At 42.0% G+C, this 24,078-nt stretch overlaps 1 protein-coding gene and 1 long non-coding RNA gene across 2 annotated transcripts; one reads left to right on the top strand and one right to left on the bottom strand.

Annotated features, from left to right (window-relative positions):
• The first annotated feature begins 41 nt into the window (after positions 1-41).
• Positions 42-19,437, top strand: LOC116707115 (uncharacterized). The gene is made up of 3 exons (XR_004336403.1): positions 42-2,128; positions 6,072-6,074; positions 19,426-19,437. It is a non-coding gene; the product is annotated as an uncharacterized LOC116707115 (long non-coding RNA).
• On the bottom strand, positions 8,984-17,635 carry gpr185b (G protein-coupled receptor 185 b). The gene is given in 3 exon segments (XM_032544294.1): positions 8,984-16,282; positions 16,285-16,344; positions 17,305-17,635. Coding segments are annotated over 3 exon segments (1,119 nt in total). The 5' UTR covers positions 17,360-17,635; the 3' UTR covers positions 8,984-15,278.
• Positions 19,438-24,078: the final 4,641 nt, after the last annotated feature.

Here is a 24,078-nt window from a genome sequence, read left to right as displayed (position 1 = left end):
AAAAATAGAGATGACACCGCCTCGCTGAGCAGTGCCAGTTTACGAAACATGCGCACTCTCCCTCAGAGACTACACTGTCGTTTTGAGAGTTTGGTCACCTTATTAACCAGCATGTGACAATGGAATCGGCACCAAAATGATCGTTGTGTAATGAACTCTGGCTGGTCTACAGTTGATATATAGCATGTTGCTAACAGCTTTATTACTGTCATAATAATGTCCTGCGTCATTTTGGTAAAAGATACTTAACAGAAATAGAAAACCAGTATTTTGAGCTTGTAAAGATTTTGTAAGTAGACCTCCTATATAAGTTGGAGCTTAAAGAGCAAACAGCTGAAGACAATGATCCCGTGATTGGTGATGAACTTAATGAAATCGATTCCGTTTACAGAGATGGATTTCCAAACACGACACCGAGAAAAAAACAATACCAAGTTTGGTTTGGTAAAAATCTTCATATTTTGGATAATAATTTCTACAATTGCTTCCAATCTGTAATTTTTGGACCACAAGTTTACTTTGATGAAACAACTTTGATTAGCGAATATCATTCAAAATACAGACTTGTTGATGTGAATATACAGTATAAATTATTATTATTATTATTATTATTATTATTATTAAAAAAATATGCAAACCTTGAGCTGCATCAGAAAACAATAATTTACATGTAATTGATGTCTCTTGTTAGTCTGTTTTATTAATAGACATAAATCAATTAAGGGGTATTAGCAACAAACAATTTTTATTTTGGTAGCTAAGCAATTTACAATATTGTTTGAGTTTTTAATGTCTTCAGAAAAACAAATACAATGACAAAAATAGTTAAAAAAATATTTAAAAGAAAATATTTAATTTTCAAACTTTTTTTGTGGGGGTTGCATTGTACTCAAAAGCTGCAAAAGTTAAATGTCCTGTGACCTGATATAATTGCTGTGATGCTGGTTCTCTTGTGTTTTTGTTCGAGCGATTCCAGCGACCAAACTCCCACCAAGCCAGTGTAGTCCTTGAACTGCTTCCTTTAACATTGGGATATACAGTAGTTCTCCCACTGTGTAACGGCTGGAACCGCCACCCACCCACGTTGACGCTGGTGTGGGAAAACAAGCGCCACCAGCTTTTGTTGAACCATCATTCAGCCTCCATATCACAGCACTGAACAATAAAGCAAGCCAGCGAGCTTATGCCAACATTTTTGTTTATTTTCTTCTTTGCTCCTTTTGTAGTCATTCATGACATTTCAGCCAGTGACTTTGTGCTGTGGTATTGTCTTATATAAATGCTTTCATACTTAACCACACAGCGGAGCCGCACTCTATTACGCTCGTCATCCTGACCCAGGGTCAAAGGTCATGTCCACTCAGCACTGCTGTCTGTGGTGGTGTGGTGAACGCAGCCCCTGGACTATAAATACATAAGTGTAAGAGACTTGCAACAGTAATATACAGTATATTATCTATCTCTTTTCAGTATAGGTTTGGCTAATCCTCGGTATGAGCTGATTGGACTGTAGTGTTTTTATAATGTGGTTTTTTCTTTTTAAAATGTGCTGCAGTGAGTCGTTCACTTTGGTTTATTTTAGGGTTTTCTACTTAAGGGCCAGGATCCAGGTGCCGGATAAAGCAGTTTAACGTGTTAGAGAAGCCAGTGAAAGGATGAGTCTAATTTGATTTAGTTTTTACTGGATACACCTGCTCCTAACCGCCTGAATATCCCATTAAAAAAAAGAAAAGAAAACAGGAATCAAACTGCATTTAATGCCAGATTGATGCATTTCTTCATGCTAAATCAGTCTGTTTACATTTTAAAACCAGATCTGATTGATTTTTAAAGTTTTTAGTTTTTATTTTGGGGCCACAACTTGGCAGCAAAGCATTCTGGGAAGTATAGTGCTGGCACTCAACAGTTTGATGTTCCGCAATGTACTTTTTTTTCCTTGGGTTGAGTTATTTATAGACACAACTGCCTCCTTTTTCAATGTGAAAGATATTCACCAATATCGTTTAACTTTTTGGACTTTAGCAATGGTTTCTATTTGTCCATTTATTTTAACTTAAGATCATTTAATCTCCTCATGAAGCAACTTTGTCTCCTAAAGAACTACATTCTCATACAACAAAATGGCATTGTCAGTTATGTTTCCAGCGACCGGCGTGGAAACACGTGGTTAACGATGTGAATGGAAACAAAACTACTCGGTAAGGTTTAGTAAAGATGATGGTTTTGTTTAAGGCTTTAGTGCGTAACGTTTTGATATTAATAAACGTCCGTTACATTCAAGCCGTTGCCAAATGAGTTGCTCCAAAGCTAATTCAGACTCTCAGCTCCACACAACTCTGTGTGTTTCTCAGCCTGGCTGTGTTTAGAACATTGTGTCGCCCGGCGTCTTTCCCACACAGAAACTCGAGTGAAGATGATGACCTCTCCTGAAGAGTCTGTTATTTTAATCCCGTGTGTCCTCCTTGGATTCTAGCAACTGTTGGGGTGTGGGGGCGTTGCGCGGTCACTGAAGGATTGTGTCATGTGGATGCAACAACAGAGTTGTTGTCATTACTTCGAATTCTTCACGGGATGATGGAAACTACGCACTATAGCTTTAAAATAAGTGTGTTTGTTATGGAATTTAAGTTACGTACGTTGACGATGTACCCGACCGAGGTTAAGTATCTTACGTAAACAAGTCAACGTTAACTGGTTTCACGCTGGACACAAACAATTTAGGAGACTGGGCTGCATGAAGAGGATCTTGACATTCGTGGAAGCCCAGTCCTACTAACAAGCTTGATTATAAAGTGAATATTGGCACTTAAATAAACACAAACAACAACAACTACATTTCAGTGTGTACTTACGACCCCCCTTAGATTGAAAGATAGGCAGAAAAATGCTGTTGAAACAAAAAAAAAGTAACCGAGCTTGAACATCTTGATGTTTTTGACCTCCATGTCACTGTTACCTGGGTAATACAATCAAACCAAGCAGAGAACAGGTGTCTGTCATATCTTCTGAGACTGTTTTGATTGCATAGCTGTTGCACAGGTTTGAGGCTCTTACCGTATTGATTGGTTACAGAAAGCATTACGATTTTGAAAGGGATATGGCTCAAAAGTAGTTCTTTTGTTGTATATACATACCACACGATAGTTGAGGCAAGGGTTCACTCTGTTGAGGAATAATGACAGTTGATGGATGGGTTATTGACGGATGTTCTCCCTGATTGTTTGGTATTGAAATGGTGGACATTATTATTATTATTATTATTATTATTGAAGGGAAAAAAAAGCACAGTCCTGGGCCAAATTTAACAAGATTTTTTTTTTTTTTTTTTTTGCAACAACCATGGATACAGCATACTCTGTCCAGAAATGCAAATGCCAGCCTTATTGGATCCAAGCACTTCGTAGTCTCTTCGTGTCCTAGAATTTAAAACTGTAACTGTTTTGTTGGATCTGCTATAAAACACTGGTCCGGTCAGTGTTTCCAAATTAGAAACTCATTCACAATTTCCTAATCTGGGAGACAAAATGCATCAAAGTCTTATATTTTTTACCAGAGGCAAAAAAAAAAGGCCAAGATTTTAAATCAACCTTGTGTGTCTATGGCTACTGGCTTGTGAGAATACGTCATTATGTGTTGAAAATGTGAGAAATTAATCATGTTGTATAGATTTTGGCAGGGGAGACTGTAAAGTAAAAATACATTTGGGGTAATGTAACATAGACAATGAAACAAAATAAAACTGTGTATTGCACACTAAAACCAACTGTAAGCAAGTATGCATGTAACTATAGACAATAAATGGTGAACAAAATGTTTATCCTGTTTCCTCTTTTTTAAATTCACTTCTACATTCAATATACCCCCCCCCCTCCATTGTTGAACAATAGTTGCTGTACACCCCCAATCTGTGACACACCAATGAAACTTATATAAAGAATACTGTATTTACAATGGTGATGCCATATTTGTATTGATCTATATTCAAAAAAATATAAAATTTGTGATGTTGGACCTCGAAAGCATTATAAGCTCATATGATTGGAGCAATTTGTACAATTACAAATAATTTGGCTGGAGACTGGTGCAAGATGATTTTTTTTTTGCTGATTTGTAGTTTAATGAAAGAATTGGACACACTTCTTGCCCATGTAATTACATCATGTGAACTGATGCCAAGAGAAAATGCATGTTTATTTATATTAGTCTTATTTAGTGACTCATTTCAAATCCAAGAAATTGTCCGTAGATTCGTTCAGCAGTGTCGGTCATCTCATAACGATGACGTGAATCCAGCGATCATCACTCCATTTTCTCAGCGCTGCGACACGTCTGTCGGTGTCAACATGGTTCGTTCCAGCGTCGTGCTGTTCTGGGCCTTGGCAGGGTGGAGGAGGAACCAATGGGTGCTGTTTCGGAGAGAGGAGTCATTTTGAGGCACAGATGGTGACACAGCGGAGAGAAAGATAGAGGTCAGTGGAAAATACAAAAAAAGCACCACATACCAATAAAGTCTTGAGAGAACATGTTACCCAAATTATATTAATCAGAAAAAACAAGATGACTCAGTTTAAAAATCCAAGAGTCGAAAATATTTCAGGCTTCAGATCAGCTTTAGATGCACTTGGTTTATCTGACGTAAAGGAAGCAAACACGTTTTATGATTTGCACATACTTGAGTTCAGATATTTTTTTTAATGTGTTCACCCTTTAACAGTACACAAATTAATTTCCCAGCTCCATCATGCAAATTAATCTGTAGAGACCTGTTACAAGATTTGAGTGTGTAAACATTAATAACCCTTCATTATTAACCCTTATTTTTTTCAAATCCCCAGTACAGTCCTTTAACTAAAGGAAAGTTACCAAAAAAAAACTTTGTCTAGTGTTGTATGATCAGCCATGTCAAAGGCAGCGCGAAGATCCGATTGACCGAGGACTAAAGTCTTTCCTGAATCAGTTTCTAAACATTCAGTTGAGTAAGTAGGAGCACTCTCTTTTCAAAGTAACCATTTGAGATCGTTTCCTCACAAAGACGGGGCTCAGTATAGTGCTTATCACAGATGTTTGGCGAGGCTTGATGGCCGCTCTCCTCAAAACATTAGGCAAATTGCATAATGGTTGGAGATGATGGTTAATTAATTGCAGCAAGTCTGTTGCCAAACAGCTGAACATGTTTTTTAAAGAAGCTTGTTGGCAGAGGATCAAGACAGCAGGTGGATGGCTGAAGATGCTGTTCAATTTCTCCGAGAACTCTGTAGTACGTTACTGAGGTTGTGTATTTCAGTATTGTTGACCATGTCATGTGTACTAAATCCCTTCTATATGATATCTGAAGGGGCCTTTTTATATGGCAAAGTAGCCTCAATAGACAAGAATGAATTGTATCCATGAATTTAGATGTTGTACTAAGGAAAGGTAAGATTTTGTATTCATTTTACTTCCAGTAGCTACCAGCTCTCTCCATCTTCCTACACAACTAACAGCTGGAAGTCTCTCAATGGGTTATCAAAGGAAATGTAGGACATCACATCACGTCCACTGGACAACATTCAAAATAGCTCCTGGAAAATTGTGGATGATGTGTAAAATGTCCGGTTCACATTATTTGCTCATGGGTCATTTCCTTACCACATGAAGGGAAACAATCTTCACAATCAAATTTTGAATACAATTTTAGATCAGGGTGAAGAGGAGGAGGACAACAGATGCAGGAATATCGCCACCTTCTGTGCATTTTTCTTCTTTTTTTTTTTTTTTTTTTTGCACATACACGGAGATGATTTGCAGCATCCTGCAGCAGATGGTAGAGAGAGCCTTCTGACTCAGACAGAGAGAGAGAGAGAGAGAGACCGACAGGCGGGGGGGGGAGAGCGATAGAGTGGGTATATGGGTGAGGTAGAGGAAGTTAGAGATGGTAGAGATTGAAAAGGGGACAGAGGATTGGCTTCGTGCTTCTTTTGAGGGAGCTGCTGTAATGACGTAAAAGAAGGTAGGTGGGTGTGGGTGGATGCTGCGTCTTCCCGCCCCCCCCATTTGTCTTTGCAGTACTTACTTCTGGCCACATGGTGGAGCTCGTCCCCTCCATGTAGAGACCACATAGAGGGGAGTCAAGGAGTCAAACACAGCCATGCAGCCTCGCCAGCTCGTGTAGTTCACACTTTCATGGACACACAAGCAGATTTGATTGATTACAGGTTAACATTCTCTCTCCCACACACGCTCAGTGGCGTCACAGATTTGGATGACTGAAATCTCCTGCTGCATTGTTCATTATTTATTAAGAAGCTTTAGTGTTACTGTGTGTCCTGGTACCCCACCCACACATACCCACAGACATACTGTAGCGCTCTTGGTTAAACATACATGCACTCACATAGCTAAAGATTGTGTTTGTTTTTAAAGGCTACTTTTGTAAAAATGAAACCTGTCACTAGAGAAACACACAAACACACACAAGTAAACACACTATCCATCCTCCCTCAGCCATTTTTGCACATTTCCCTCTTCCTCCGGGCATTTTTGAACTTTACATGAATGTCGTGTGTGTGTGTGTGTGTGTGTGTGTGTGTGTGTGTGGTGTGTGTGTGTGTGTGTGGTGTGTGTGTGTGTGTGTGTTGTGTGTGTGTGTGTGTGTGTGTGTTTGGTGTGTGTGTGTGTGTGTGTGTGTGTGTGTGTGTGTGTGTGTGTGTTTTCCTGTTGTCCATGTGTGTTGTATCTTCTCTGATTGGGTGCTCTTTCTTTCTTCACCTCTCGCTTTTTCCTCTTCTCCCTCTCTCTGTTTTCTGCTGTTATGTAAGCAGGGAGTGGTTCAATAATTCAGAGGCATCTTTTTATACTCTCAGGCTTTCCTTAACGCTACAGTGACCTGCGATATTCACTCACACACTCACTCCCGATCCCCACACACACTCGTAAAAGCACCCACACCCAGGTAATGTCATGCAAACGCCCACAAACACACACACACGCACAGACACTCACACTGACGTCACTGCCTCCATTCCAGCACACGGAAAAACAACGTTACAACTTTCTTCTTTTGTTCTTCTCCATTTATTTGGCAAATTATCCTCCACTTTTTTTGTCTTTTTTTCTTTCTCTACTCATTTATGTACAATAGTAAAAATAAATCTTTCTCTTCAAGGTTTTACATTCGACATTTACAAGTGCAATTTGTAACATGTCCCCCTTATAAAGTGCATTTGTACTTTTTATCGTAACCGACTGTTTCACGACACAAAAGAGGAGAAATTAAAGGAAATACATTAGAAATAGAAAACAAAAACATGATCAGGTCTGTGACATCACAGTATTCTTACCCAATAACCCCGTCCCCTACAAGTGATGCTCGTGCACACGTGCTGTGTCCTTGTCCAGACCAACAATATCGATGCATAAAACAATGTGTTTTCTATGAAGGCCATACTCGGTCCGATAGAAAATTAGCTCTGTAATGGTTTTTATAGACAATCTCTGCTTGCCTGAAGGGTTGCCAGGTTGTAGGTTACAGAGGGGAAATGCTAGCCTAGCCTAACTGACTTGACCCAGGTCCCTGCTTTTAAAACCCTTGTTTTGTGAAAAAGAAGAGAGAGTGACTCAAAAGGATGGATAAGGAGGTGTAAAAATAGAAGGTGAATGCATGCTTGTGCAAAGAAGATTGAGAGGGAAGGAGAGAAAAGGGAGAGGATGAAGCGAATGTTTCTGTCAAAGGTTTGCTTCTGCGCTCAGGGAGGTAGGGTCGATTTCTTCTTCTTTGCTACCTCCCTTTCCTCTCTTTTGTTTTTTCTGCTGTTCTTTTTTTGCTCTTTTTTTATCCGCTTTCAGGGTAACTATTTTTAGACGGAGCCTGGCCGACTCGCTTCCTGCAGGCCAAGGATAGCAAAATGTTAGGCAAGAGGAAGAGACGAGGGAGGGGAGAAGAGCTATGATAATAATAATAAAAACTACAGATGAAGGTGTAGAGGCTGGTAAAAGATGGACAGAGGGAATGACTGGAGTGAGAAAAATGACATGAGGATAAAGTGATGGTAAAAAGAGAGGCACGTGGTTGAAATGATGGGAAGGATGAGAAGAAAAGGGAATGGGAACAAACGTGTTTGAAACGGAACAGAAGACGAGGGACTGAAGAGGGGAAAAAGTAGTCCGAAGGAAGATGAGTGGGAGGAAGAAGGGAGAGGGATGTTTGTGAAAGACGGAAGAGGAAAAGGGAGGCATGCCTTTGAAACGACCTGCTCTCTTAGACACGACTCAGACAAAAGTGACGTCACTGGAGACCTGTGACGTACAACACTGCCACGCACCGTCCCTCTCTGACTGTCTCTCTGCCGGTGAGTCTCTCTCTGGGAAGAAAACGCTTCAGATTACAGCAATTTAACAACGTTACCATCTCTCATGTTGTTGCTGCTGCAAAGCCAACGTTACAGAAGAAAATATAGAGTTTGGATTGGTGAAATTGGTCTTTTTTTCTGTTGTATAGTGATGAAGTCTCTGTATAGTCATCTATCATATCAAGGTCAAGTACTTTTACACAACCCTTTTTTTTTTTCCCTTCTTTATCCTGCTCCCCATAGTTGCGTTTTTTGACCATGCATTTTTTTGTGTTTTGCTTACAGATTTACTGACTCGGATGAATTCAGACTCCACGATGGGAATCAACCCTCTGATAAACGTGTATGTACACAAACCAAAACAAATAAGACATTAGAAAGTCGAAAAATATGGCACTTTTTCAGCAGATCTGACACACAACTCTTTTTTTTTTTTTTTTTTCTTTCCCAAAGAAACTTTTGACATTTGTTTATAGGAAGGACACAGAAGAAGAGGAAGAATACACACACATACGCACACACTCACAACAAACTCATGCTCACAGCAGCGACCATGTCTTGTAACTCATGCCCTGATGAACATTACAAAAATATACATTTCTGTACAGCATTGCATAATAAAAATAACACATACACACACTCACTTGTACAATATCTTTTTTTTTTCTTCATTTAAATTGAATTATAGTCCTGTATAGCGGCTGACAAAACCATTCTGCGTGTGTTTGTGTTTACAGTGAGAGTTGGTTGAGTTATGGTTCATTACAATTGGCTATGATCCCAGGGGGGAGAACACACACACACACACACACACACACACACACACACACACACACACACACACACACACACACAGTGAGTGGTCCATCCACTCTTGCCCCAGGATAGTTGACTGAGTTGTGGCATATTCACAGATGAGTATTATAAATTGTTAAAACAATCACCAGTTGGATGTGCCAGATGGGACCGTCAGAGACAATGTTTGAAATACCGCTGTGTAATGCTGCTGGAGTAAACACTGACTTCAGATCAGCTGTTTAGTCGCTCTAGTTCCAGTTGAGCAACGCTGGATTTCACATTTCAGTCAGTGCACTCGTAAAATGGCTGATTTGTGGTTTTTACTTTGGGGCTCATGATTCCCTCCAGACTTGGATCAAATGGAGTTTATTCCCTGAAAGAAAATTCAAAATAGTTTGCATTTTTACTGCCGAAGGACACAAAATTGTCCCAAAACATTTCTTTTTAAGTTTATCCTCAGCAGGTTTTAAAAGGAAGACTAGAAGTCGAACATTGTTCTCATCCCACAGAGGAGTATAGTATTCATTGATCCAAGTAAATCTCAGAAAACTGATTCACCTTTAAAGGCCATTACACACCCGAAAGTGTTAAGGTCAACTATTTAAGTATTTGGTTCCAGACACTTGGTGAGCTAACTGCTAACTCGCAAGCTAGCCGAGAATATACTAGCGCTCGCTGGTCACTATAAAGGGCCGTCCACACCAAGAGCAATCTAAAAATCTATCTTTTTTTAAATCGTTCTAACTGAAGTTAGACAACTGACAGCGGCGAACAATATGGTTGGGTTCACTTTCGGAGCAATTTGATAAACAATAGAAACACTGACAGCCAATCAAAGTCCATCCGAATGTACTGATGTCCTCTTCAATGATTGCCGGGATACCAACCGTCACATCAGTGTTGACTTCTCTGAAAGTAGGGTTGGGCATCGTTTTGATTTCAACAATTCCGATTCTTCCTTTCGATGCCAGTTCTCTCGAAAAAATGTGTAGATTCAATGGTGAGTTACAGTTTCACCGGGCTTTTTCAACGTAAAACACACACTAGAGCGCCGTTTACTGTGCTCCATGGCTGCAACGCAACAAACGCCAGGAAGTACGGTGGTCACTACGGAAACCAGAACATGCCCGTGTTAAATCTGGAACCGATAATCGTATTTTAAACCCAATTTTCCAAACAATTCCAATAATAAAAAAAAAAGATTTCATTGGAATTATGATTTTTGAAAGGATTCCTAGATGACACCGGTTCTCGATACCCAATCCTCTCCAAACGACAGCGGACGACAACTGTAGTAACGGTATCGTGTTGGATTCTCCTAATTTCGCCCGTCTTTGAAGAATTTAGTGAACCCAAACCCTTCTGCTTTACTTTTCCTTTCTCTGCACAACGTACTACTCTGCGCCACTGTTTACAGAACGTTGTCGTGTTTCAGTGTGGAGGCTCCCATCTTTGTTGTTTTCATTACAGTTCTCATTCATGGTGTGGACGGCCCTCTCTTCCTCTGCACTGTGCTGTTTACTCCCCCTGACATTTTGTCTTTTGGATTGTAAGTCATTTCATTCAATAGAGTTATTAAAAAAAAGGTTTGTTAACTCTGTTTATGCTCTATCAGAGGAGAGGTCAATAAAAGTGAATGGTGCAGCAATCCTTATGAGAGAATACTCTGATTGCACCGATTCCATTGAAGTAAATAGATTTTGCTGGGATACTTTTACATTTTAAGAGTTTGTGTGACTGAGCTTTAACTGGAGCCAAAAGCTGGTGACTTCCCATGATTAAAACCCTTTGACATTTGTCATTGAGATCCGCTGTAAGGCACAGCCATCTGTCGCCAACGGAGGCTGAAACAATCCACAAAAATACATTTCTGTTTCAGCCAAATCTGATTCACGGTCCTAATTGAATCTGAGTTTGATCAATTTTTAATCGGGAGGTAAAACAGAGGGACAGCTTGAAAGCTGCATCCAATAGCTTAGCATTAGCCAAGCTATTGCAGATTCCCCATCAGTTACATGGCTGTTTCATAGAAACAGGCCTCGCCTAAAAGTGTAATCTGTGTGTCCCATCTAGCATCTCCAAACACAGGTGACTAAGCAAGTGTCCCACAGCATTGTGCGTACAGGAGGAGAACTGTGTGCCATCTGCATCAGATTCCTACGTGAAATGGATTTAATTATCTCTCTGGGATCGAGTAGTTTGGTGAGTCACGTCACCCACAGTGCTGCAGTTCACCAAGCTTGCCAAAAGTACCGAGCTCCATCCGTCTCATGTTTTCAACCTCAGAGTAGTTTAAAGTATTTCACTTAATAATTGATGCAAGTCTTTTACCGTTCGGCAGTTCCGTCAATGCGTTGATTGAGCAAAAAGAGAGAGTGAGAGAGGGAGGTGGGCCACTTGTTTAACAGCTGGGACTTTCAGATGTGTGTTTTTTAACTCTTGTATTATAAAATTAGACATCTAACACTAAGGAAGCTACTGCGAACATGAAAATAAAGCTAATTTTAGTGAGAATAAAAAGTATTGCAAGAAATCTGTCTGCAAAACACCGTCTATAAATGGAAATGGAGCATTTGCTTCATATTTAGGTTTGTCCTACTTCCAGGATTCAGCTCCTGCTGAAATGTCTTTTGGAGAGAAAAAACCCACCAGCCAGTCAGCCAGGCCTCGTTCCCAAAAATACAGTACCATGTGCTATTTGTTGCTTTGACATATTGACTTTAAGTTATTCTGCAAACCATCCAGCCCACCACCACCTCCGTCTTTCTTTCTCTCTTTGTTCTCCATTGTGGCTTTTTATACACATCAAAATAAAGTTGGACATTATTGCAAAGGAGTTTTTGTTCCAATAAGGCCAAAAAACAACAACAAAAAACACAAGAGACTCTGCCTTTTAAGTAAAAACATTGACAGAGTAAGTGAAACTGTTGTTCTGCCAACAAAACAACAATTGATTGTTTGCTGCTGCCCGAGGAAAATAGAAAACAATTCTACTCTAAGTTTTGATTTACACTATAGAAAAAATCTTAATACCTGCTTCTCCTGAGCGCCATTTTTTAAAGTGTGTTCTTTGCTGTTGACTATGGTTGTGGTTTATTTGGTAGAAAGCGTTGAATTTGGAAGAGACTCTCTGTCAACGTGTATTTTCTTTTCCTAGTATTGAGTTGAGTGAGTTTTATAGATTGAAACTATGCAGTTTCCATGAACTATTTTCCCAAAGCCAGAACACCTCCCACTCATGTATATTAGCAGCATGCCAGCAGCTTAGTCATGGTTCCTCTCTGTGAGGTTGTGCAGAGGAACACAAGTGAAAACTATCTCTGTAGATCATTTCAATGCAGATAGAGGTGGGCAATAAATCCCCTCCCCTGCTCATCCTCACTACATCCTCCGTACATTAGGCCAATTCCCGGCGCCATTATTACCGAGTTGTTATTAACATTAGCTGGATTTAACTTACATGATGCCCTTTCAGTGGGAAATGACTTCATCCTGATTGGGTGTGTGGTGGACGTGACCTGAGGTTACGCTAAAGCGCGTCTCGCCTGGCGTTTCTATTTCACGCCACGTCACCTCGCCTCTCTCGCTTCTCATTAACCTGCCGAGCCTTCAGAGGGGCCCCGGGGCAGAGCTGCACTGCTTATTCGAGAGAGAGAGAGAGAGAGAGAGAGAGAGATGTGTGTGTGTGTGTGTGTGTGTGTGAGTGTGTGTGTGTGTGTGCGTGTGCGTGTGTCAGTCAATTATCCTAGCTACCGCCAGTAAGAAAATGGAAGGCGTAAAGCACAAGCCAGAAGAATTTAGACCATCTGTTTTACAGTATTATTATAGATTTGTGAATACATGTTGTTCATATCGGCTTTTGCTATTTCCCTTGAATACTCCTCATAATGGGACTAAAGTATTGAATGTTTGTTTATTATTCCATAGCAATGGAAAAAAACATCCAGCGTAGAGTTTTTCAACCTGAATGTACTCTAGGCAACCAAAGCCCTCTACATGAAAAATGACCTATTCAATATGGATTGTGCTCAGCTCTTCCTCTAGCTGATGAATAATCAATCGGGCAATGGAGTTAGAATGCTGTCTCTAAATTTAGAGATGAAAAGGCGTTCTGCAGATGCAGATAAACGCCGAGGTCCCTTTGCGTCTGAAAAACATCAGCTGCTTTCACCTTGCAAGTGTCAGAAGGCTTGCTTTACCGGCGCTCCTGGGGCCATACATTGCTTTTCTCATGCATAATTTGTGCCGCTGAGATACAAGAGAGGCCAGAGAACGATGGAGGACAGAGGGAACAGAGTCGGAGTCGCGCTATAGGACCTCAAGAGGATATTTAAGGAGAATTTGAGCATGACTGGAGGCATTTTCTGTAGTCCCTTGCTTTTTTAAACTTCATTGTAGAATGATTTTCAGTGTTTTATTGCCTTCATTGGAACTGTTGTATTAGTAAATATCCTTTTAAGAAAATAGGTCCCGCTAATGTGTAAAATGAGGAGTTACCATTTCATTTCACATAATAGCTGGTGAAAGCATTTTGATTGGCCTTGATTGACTTTTGTTTGACATTAGCTACTATTTGACATCGTTCCTGGTGGTCTTGCTTACAAGCAGAAACTGGAAGTGATTTCAAAATGTGCAGCGCTTCAGAAATAAAAGCTGCTCTCTGAGTCACAGTGATAGACAACCTTCACTGGCCAAATTAGACATATCGTGATGTTGTGTTTGTCTTTTCAGCACTGAATCAGGTGAATTATGCATTTCTAGCAAACATGATTTTCAAAATACCTTAAGCCATCATGTATGCATAAAAAAACAGTCAATTGACACTGAATGTGTAGCAAAATGAGCAATCAAACTCCACTGGAACGGCCCTTTAAAACCCAACTCACATATCCTATCAAGATGGTGTAGAGAACAGCGTAGCCTACTTTCCAGCAGTCGTCCCCCCCCCCACCCCCCCCCCCTCCGCAGAGAGCATTCCCAGGGTAGCAGGCTGCGCTCTGCAGTGGCGCTGTCCTTGGTGCTGAATTCAGCTCTCTCTGCTTCACAGTCACGGCACACCAGCTGGCTGAGAAAACCGCTTTTCTTAGACGGGGAGCAGATTTCATTTCATCAAATCAAGGAAAGACACGGTGGCCCCAATTTGGAAATCCCTCTCTAGGTTTTTGCAAACTAGCAGTGTTATCTGTGCATTAGGAGCCGTGTGGATTAGATTTAATTTTCAGGGTTGTGATTAGGAGCTGTTTCTCTCAATTTTCGCCAACTTCATGCACTTGTGCAAAATGTGTTTGACGAGACGCAGTTTGTGCTGTTGGCGTTGGGAAAATGGGCCCGGTAGACTATCAGTGTCAATGAACACCATCTAATTTCAATCTCAGCACATATAAATGAATTATTGTTGCACTCTCTGTCTATAAACTCACTAATTATTGAATCTGCATCAGATCATGGGGAACATCGATGTTACAATAAGTTTCAAGGGAGGAAATATTCTTGTTTTTTTTCCTGTCAGGAGATGCCTGTAAAGATAGCTCATTGAGAATAATCAAGGTCATTTGTTGTCTATATTTAGCTCATTGTGATTTTATCCACACGCCACTTCATTTCAAACACATCAGTTAAAACACATACAGTATTTTAAGACGTTTTCCCTCCTTCGGATTGCATAACCATGCAGTGTTGCCGAAGTTTAGGTCCTATTGAGATTTGAGGACATTTCTTCCTAAACCCAGCCGTCACATATATGCTACTTTTGAGAAGTAGGCTTTACTCCTCTCAGTTGAAAAAGTCAAAAGACGCACCCCAGCCTCTCCTACAATCACCACGAGGAAACCTCAATCAGGTTTTTGCAGTTGGTTTCACGTCACATCCATCCCTCTGTTGGTTTTCTCCAAGCCACATGATCTGTATTAGCTCTATCTTTTTTTTTGACCATGCATTTTTGACTTTGCTTCTACATGTTCCACTGCCACTTTTACTGTGGCCAGCTGTGCGTTCGCCATCAGCCTACCAGCCCTGATATGAAGTGTAGAGGAAATCTCTTTCCTCAGCCATTACCTTTCACCTCCTGATCTCTTGTTCCCAGTTCGTCCTCTCCATCCTACTACCCTGATTTGGTGTCGAGCATCATGCCAGACAGAAACCAACCTTCTCCTGCTACACATCACTGGAGGTCCTTGGTCTGAGGGAGAGGTTGGACGGGACGCACCCGCAACAGGCCATCCACAGCGACTTCTGGATGTCCGGGTTTCGGAACGCATAGATGATGGGGTTGATCACAGAGCAGCAGGTGGCTGGGAGGACCGTGGCGTAGGTGTATATTATGGGGTAGCTGGAGTCGGCCACGATGGAGTACATGGCAAACGGCAGCCAGCACGCCCCGAAGGCACACAGGATGGCCGACAGTGTGGAAACACCTTTGGTGGTGGAGATGCCCACAAATTGGTGCTGCACGGCGATCTGCTGCGCATGGCGGAAGGCGATCTTGCAGATTTGAAGGTAGAGCTGCATCATCAAGGCGAAGACGAGCAGGAAGGTGACGGCGAGCGCCACGGCATTGATTTTCGTGACGGGCCAGCAGATGCTGCACGTGTACTCGTCCCGCATACAGTTCCAACCGAACGCCGGCAGCAAGCCGAGCGTGAGGCACAGCACCCAGATGAGGGCCACCATCACGTAGGTGTAGGTGACTGTCCGTTCTGTGTGGTAGGTCAGGGCGTTGTACAGCGACAGGTAGCGGTCCACCGTGATGGCGAGAATGTTGAGGATAGATGCCGAGAACGACGAGATGAGCAGTCCGACCGACAGCAGCGTCACAAACTCCACCGAGCTGTCAACCAAATAGGTGAAGACAAAGTTCAAGATGAGGCCCAGGCCGGCCAGAAGATCTGCCACCGCCAGTGATCCAATCAAGATGAACATGGGAGCGCGGAGCGTCGGCGTGTAGAACAGCACAGCGATCACCAGAGCGTTCTCGCAGGAGATGAGAGTCCCGGTCACGCAAAGCGCAATATCCCAGGGGTTGACTTCCTGGATGGCAACAGCGGTGGTGGCTGGCTGGAGGTCAGGGGTCAGAGTTCGCACAACGGGCTCAGAAGAGGAGTTGGAAGGGTCCTCGGCTAGGCTCCACGAGGTGGAGGAGTCGAAGGGGTCGAGGGGGGGGAGGAGTTGAGGCCGCTGCCGCTGCTCATGGCTGCTACTGCGGCCAGGGAGAGAATCATAGCTGGAGTAACAAGAGAAGAAGGGAGGGGGGGGGGGGGGGGGGGGGGGGGAATGAGGAAAGCAGAAGGTAAAAGGGAGGGTGGGAGGAGGAAAGAAGTGAGTGGAAGAATAAGTAAGTTCAGTGGAAAAAAGGAGTAATTTATCAAAGTTTGAAATGGAGAGAAGATAGAGGAGAAAAGATAAGCAGTATAAATACATAAAAAAGGTGAATATAAGACAAGAGTAGGAAGAGAGGAAATGGAGGTGGAAATAATTAGCAAGGAGGGAAGGGACAGCAGAAATGAAAGCGGAAGTTGCAGTCAATAATGTGTAAAAGAACAGGGAAATGTTCCAAAAAAGGGGAAGGAAAAAATACATACCACAGATAGCAAGAAGAAACCGAAAATAAAGATAAAGTAAGAGAGAAATAGTTGAAGGAGGAGGAAGAGAGATGCCATGTTTTATATACAGTATGTAAAAAAATGAATGTGGGGGGGGGTGAAGGTAAGAGGAGTGAAAAGGGGGAGAGTGGAGGTTGTGGAAAGAAAGGATGAAAAAGGAAGTAGAGAGTGAGTGAAGGGGGAGAAAGAAACAGGATGGGGGACAAGAGTCGAGGACAACGCAAAGAAGGGATACAGGGCGAAAAGGAACAGGAGGGTGTTGAAATCTTAACCCCCCTTTAGAAAAAAAAAATACATTTTTCATCCATCCATCCGGCCATTCATTCATGAAAACAACTTTGCTCTTGACCCCAAGCACACACGTCACCAGCAGCTCCCACGCACCACGCCGACAGGTAATTAACAGCAGCAAAATAGCAGGTGTGGACACGCACACAAAGAGGGAAAATAAATCCATAAATGACTGTAGTATTCCTTCCATTTTGGCTTTAAAGCAACGTGACAGACCATGCATCCTCAACACACAAAATAAACAACGGCATTAAATAATCCAACAAGGCTTCAATGTGGTGCATTCCTACCTAAAAGATGCCGGATACAGAAGATGTTCAATTTCATCACAGTCAAAACCATCATCAACAAATTCTATTTTTAGAGCATCTCCAAAAGTGGTGCATGACGTCCTGGGGCACGGCACGGTGGAAGCTGCTGTCCTATTCACCGGTAGCGTGCATGAGCGCGTGCCTAGACATGCGTGCGTGAGTGTAGACCCTCGTTAATTCGGATTCGGATCCACATATGCTGCTGCTGCTGCCGCTTGCCGCACGCAGACAGAAAAATCCGGCACGAGGCTAATTTTAGCTCAGCCAGCCAAGCTGCCAGGCGCGCGCTCGCGCTCGCGCCAAAAGGATGTGGAGCTCCATTCACAAAAAAAAAATGTCTCCCCTCTCACGCCTCCCACCTCAACCTCCCCACACACCCTTCCTGGCTTCACCCCCCGCCCCCTTGATTTTTCGTCTCTCTGTTTCATGCTCCGGTGTGCACGCACAAACACACGCGCGCGCACACACACACACCGTCAATGACTGCGAACGGCCAGGGAAGGTCACCAGCACCACTACCCGGACCAAAAGCCCCGCAGCTCAGGGGAGAACATCCCTGCGGTAACGGGAGCTCGTGCAGCCAGGACCATCCACTTTTCCAAACCAGTAGCAGCGCGGTCAGCGACCCTGGCACGAGCTCTTGAACCGGCGCTCAGCCTTGAGTGTGTGTATATATATTTTTTTAGCAATAGAGAAAACATTAAATACCTGAATCGGTTTCATTCAGCTGCAGCAGTGCAGTCCCTGAGCCAGCGAGAGAGATAAGGAGGGAGGGAGGGAGGGAGGGGAGGAGAAGAGAAGGGAGACCACGCCACAGAAACAAAAAAAGAAGAATTACCAGCTCCTTGTCTTCTTCTTCTTCCCCCTACAGGAAACCAGGGTGCCTCTCTTGTCCTTTATCTTTCACTTTCTGTGATATATATTTTGTAAATATATTTCTTCTTTTAGGGTTTCCCCCCCCTCTCTGTCTCCCCAGTCAGCGGCGCGCGCTATATTCCTCGGTTGGCATGGTTATTAGCCTTTCTGTCGGCAGCTCCGTCCTCGCGCTGCACATCCTCGGCTCCTCATTGGACGCGCTTGTCATTCTCCTCGTCTGACGTCAGAAGTCTCCGCTCCTCCAGTCCCCGTCATCATGGTCGGTGTGTGAATCACAGAGAGAGGCAGAATGAATTAATAAATTCACCTTCAGTAAAGAAAGCGTATGCATCTTTATACTGTAATTTACTTGTGGTATTTTCAATGGATATCTCGTTTGCATTAGGCCTTTTATTATTGTTATCATTAGCCTATTAGTACTGACGTTAGATGTGAATACGTGGTAGTATTTTCATCCCACCTCACGCGTGCACAAGGTCGGAGGACTGGACGTACAGCGCATCACACTGTGACTGATTCCCCACTCAAAAGCAGCTCGTGACAGACTTTGTCCTCCCCCTAAAATATTGCATCACAAGGTGAGAGGAAACAGAACAAGTGTAAAGCGTATTTCCTAAAATGTCTGGTTGATGCTGCATCTTGTAAGTGTGTGTGTGCTTGTCCGCAGCCAGTCAAACCAGCTACATGGCTGTATGGGGGTTATACAATCTGGCAGCGCTGCTGGGTATCCCACTGCATTACTCACGCGGGGCACACGTGCACGCGCACACGCATACATCTAGCACCGGCTGGGCCCATGTGTGTCGCCATGCATGAAGAAGGATGTATATGGAGCCGACCACCAGCTTTGTCCAGACAGCAGTAGCTTTGCTGCAAGCTGTTTTACATCATCTGTGGCCTACATACAAAAATGTGCTGGCTGGCTGAATGTTGACGGTATAATGATTTAAATGTTGGCTTGGCTGGATAGACTCAGAAGTGTTGTTGGAATACATTTCGTGTTGTTTGATTCAAAATCAACCTACATAACACAAGGATAATCCCATGCAAAAGCAACATTTATATTACTATGATGTTGATACTTAAAGCTAGGCTTATTATGATGACACGTTTCCATTTATTTTATCATTACATATTTCTAGAAAAGATTAATGGTGTTACTGTGATACCCATTGGTGTTTTTTATCATTATCAATAAAATATTGTTATATAATCTCAACTGAGAACTACAGTGTGTCTCCATAGTGAGTAAATAACTTAGGCTAAGATCTACCACACAAGCTATCTTAATAACTATAATTTAATAACCAAATGTAAAGGCCCTGCACACCAGTGCTACATCTGCACAGGTGATTTCAGTTATCGCAGCTGATCTGATGTCACCTCTGGATTGGATGGACACAGACTGCGTCACTCTCTGCTCAGCTTTGTTGCATGTGTTAGGGAGTGAAAAATGACTTAATTTATCATCTTTATTGGCGCAAAGAGTTTGACGGCCTCATGTGATTCCCAACAGAGCCACATAACCTCAACCTGAGCCGGGCAAAATTGGTTAAAATGCCTGTCCTTATCAAAAAATTATGAAAAAAAAACTAATATTGTCATCATCGTTTTCAACCCTCAAATGTCAATGTTGGTATCAACCTTAAAAATCCAGTATTGATCAGGTTGTAGCATTTTATAATTTCAGTGGTTATTTAAATCATATTTTATCACATTGTTTTTTGAAGGAGATTATTTATTTTACCATTAAATATATACACTTCCTGATTTAGTTACAGCGCACATCAGTGGCCCAACTTTACAACATTTCCCATTCCAAACTTTAAGTTTGAGCAGGAGGCAGCAGGTTGTGGTGTAGTGTAATATGGTGTTCTTATGTGTTGGTTATAGTTTAACCCATTATTGTATGCCTTTTTTGATTAATTTATGGGTATTGATATCTGTTTTATACTTCATCTAATGTATTATTTGCTATGTGAGTGAGTGGCTTTACTAGTTATGTCTCTGTATTTAAGTGAGCTCAGCAAGACAAATTCCAATCAATCATTTTGATATGGCAATATAGTATTGAATCTTGACTATCTTACACCTTCTTGGTCCCTTGTACTCAATCTATCAACAACCTTTTAGCAGCAGACCTTTATTAGATTAATTTAAAGGACAATTCTAGTGCAAAAATGAACCCAGGGGTTTATGACATATGTGTACAGAGTCAACTTTTCTCAGGGATCTGTTTTCATGCTGATTGAATGTGTCTCTAGCTAGAACCAAGCTACCTCAAACTGGTCGCTAGCTGCTAACGTTAGCTTTACATGCGGGCGCCATCTTGGAAAACAGTCATGCCCAGTCGAACGACAAACACCGTGCAACCAGTAACCCTTAAGATAGCTTTCCAAGATGCCCCCCCCCCCCCCATGTAAAAATGAACGGTTATGTCTTTATAAACTATCTTTTTAATCAACTGTCTGTACACTTACAAAGTGATTTACCCGATACCCTGAAAGCTAACGTTAGCAGCTAGCGACCAGTTTGCGGTAGCTTGGTTCTAGCTTGGTTCTAACATTGGATTTGCATAAAAACAGATCCCAGAGAACGATCAACTCGATCAACATATCTAGGATAATTTTGCACCGGATTTGTCCTTTAACCTTGTAAATTCAATTTAGGTTAGAATGATTCCAGGTGAAGGTGCACAAACTGTTGCTAATGTGACTAAAAGTGACAAACAGTGTGCAGGATATCTTTCTTTGGTGCCAAAAGTGCAGTTTTGTTTGGAACAACTCAGGCAGAAAAACTCCCGTTTTGTTTTCTTTCTTTTAAATATTTTACGTTAATTTAAAAATGTTATTACTTGTTATCCATATACATTTATATTACAACAGGGCAACTTCGTGTGCTGAGGAAGATCACGTCATATAGTCGAAAGCGCCAGAGCTGCTCCTAAATGGACCTCGTGGTGAGATTGTCTCGCTAAGGTAAATAATTAACTTTCTATCTCGTTTATTTCTGCTCGTGCATTGAAAAAAAAAATTCAAATATCAAAGTCAATGCCGATCCTACGTGCATTATTAATATAACTCTCATGGGCGTGAAAAAACAGCAGGGCAAAAGAGGTGGAGGTGGTCAAATTCTCTTTAAATTCCCCCAAGACTCTTGCCTGGTTCTGCCTTTAATGATCTGCTGCTGTACTTGGATATGATAAAGGCCTCCTCCTTGAGATTAATTTATTTTTCAGTTAATCGGGTGCATGACACAGTGGCTGGCTGGCGTGATGCAAACCTCCCTTGTGTGAAAAAAAAGAGGCTTATGTTTCTCTGTCTCCGTCTCTCTCTCTCTCTCTCTCTCTCCATCTCTCTCCAGTTCTAGCTCAATTACAACGTCACACTTTTAGTGCAAGAACCTCCCGAGCCGGCCCACACTCTCTGCCCTCTGCTAACATTTCTTTCTTTTCTTTTCTTGTCTTTCTTTCTTCTTATTCAGCTCTCCTCACATCTTTTCATCTCTCTTTATTCTTTGTTAAGCCCATGAGCCAAGTGTTAAATAGGAAAGGAAAGAAGCTTTTTATTTAATTTAGGTCCCATAGTATGAAATTTCACTTTATGAGGTTTTTTTAACTTCAATAGTTCCCCCAGCCTGCTTATGGTCCCCCAGTAGCTAGAAATGGTGAGCCCTGGGTATCCTGCTCTGCCTTTGAGAAAATGAATGCTTAAATGGGCCTATCTGGTACCTTGCCCCTTATGAGGTCATAAGGGGCAAGAAAAGTGGCGATTGGTCAAGGCCCCACCCCTCTCCTCCTCAATAGCTACAGACTCCGAAATGGCACATATAAGGAAAGCTCATTGTGGGACTGGCTCTAGTGGTTGTAATTCTGTACCAAGGCTGAATTTTGGGAAATAGACTTCAGATACAGTATTAGGGGACCACTAAGGTCTATATAAAAGCATCCAAAGAGCACCAAGTCATCGAACCTTTAATTCACACAACACACACGCACACGCACACGCACACACAATCTCTCTCTCTTACTCCCTTCAGTTAAAGCATCTTTATTTTTGTGGACAGCGCTATGTATGAATCACCCTACATGATAAGAATACAGATGAAATGCGAGTGCGTCTTCATTGACGCCCTCTCCATGTCCGACTTCATTCATCTTTCCAGCAAAGCACCATGGGTAATTGAGAGCTATTACATCATCTTGCTGTTTCTGTATGCTGTATAGCAGAAAGCTGGACCCGTCTCATTCTATTCCCTCTTTCTTCTTTTACATTCCTACTACTACTACACACACACACACACACACACACACACACACACACACACACACACACAATTTCACTCTGTTTTTATACAGCGAAGACAAAGCATGCCAATGTCAAATTGTATTACATCACTGATGCTTTTCCAACAAGAGTTTCCTCCTCCGCAATGAAAGTCACAGGAGGATATTGAGGAGATTGAGTTGTGTAACTCCTTGGTATTTAGGGCAGTAGTGGATGCTTTCGACTTATGGATACAGTCATGATGTAGTGTTATCTAATGTAAAAAATCGACTCCTTGTACAGAGAAAAAAAATGTGCAAGGAAAGGAGAAAATATACAAGGGGTTGATGGTGCTGTAAAAAAAACACCCAGGATAAGCAGGTTTCTGCTGGGTTTAATCCCCATACACACATTGGCTGGGAACATCTCAGCAGTGAAAGTTGATGACTAATACTACTCCACCCCCTCGTCTCCTCTCGCCTCGCACTCATACACACCTACACACTCCTTCATGAAGCAACCACTGGGTTTCCCTTGAGTATGATGTTTAAAGGGAAATCCACCTAAAAACGCTGGGACTTGTGTTGACATTGCAACACATTCTCACTCCCAACTTGTCATATATAGGAGCTTCAAGGCGTCAACGTTTTTCAACGGTCAGGTTAGATTTAGGCAATGATTTAGGTCTCTGACAAGATCACGGTTTGGGTTAAAATAAGTGTGTTTGTTATACCATTAAAGCTACTTATTTAAGTATGTAAGTTATGTGACAATAGTTTGCTTTTCGGTTTCACGCGGTTTTGGTGGCGCGGGACATGAACAGTGGTCTCTTGGCTGAAAGTCCTGTGTTTGTTTGACCCATCCACCCATCCCGACCTCCTCCCTTGGCAGACTTTGACTAGAAACATGTTTGTGATGCATCGAAGACAAACAAAATCCAGGACAAAATACATTGCCCTGAAAAAGTCATTGAGAATGAAGTTTAATTGTATGGGAACCTATTTTTTAGAAGACAGGGCTACATGTAGTATTTCACACATTCTTCTTCCTTGTCAAAAAAAATGGCAACTAGATTACCCACAATGCAACTTGATTGCTGCTAAGCTCCTTCTACTACTTAAAAAATAAAGGTTCAGTCTGTAACCCATTTATATTAATAAATGTATGTATTGTTCAAGCCTTTGCCAAATGAGTTAATTAAGACTATCAGCTCCACACAACTCTCTCTGGATTTCTCAGTGTGGCTGTGTTTGGAAAATGATCTAGCGACTTTTGTGCTGAAGAATCCATTATGTTTTTTTAAATCCTCTGTGTCCTCCTTGGCTACCAGCAGCTGCGTGGAGGAGGGTTGATGGCGGTGCGTGATCACAGAAGGCTTGTGTCCTGTGGATGTTCCTACCGTTTTGTCGTCATTACTTAGAACTCCTCATGGGGCAGACAGAAACTACACACTATGGCTTTAAAATTGTTAAAATAGGTCAGTGTTGACTTTTGGTTTCACACAGGACACGGACAGCTGTCTCCTGGGTGTCCCTGTCCTGTGTTTCATTACATTAGTTAACGCTTGGATTGTCTTCACTTTCGGGACCCTCTCGTATTCCTCGGATCAAAT

The sequence above is a fragment of the Etheostoma spectabile genome, chromosome 19 (genome assembly GCF_008692095.1).
Source record: "Etheostoma spectabile isolate EspeVRDwgs_2016 chromosome 19, UIUC_Espe_1.0, whole genome shotgun sequence".
Taxonomy (NCBI): Eukaryota; Metazoa; Chordata; class Actinopteri; order Perciformes; family Percidae; genus Etheostoma; species Etheostoma spectabile.
Note: the sequence above shows the minus strand (reverse complement) of the source record. Positions and strands in the feature narration are given on the sequence as shown.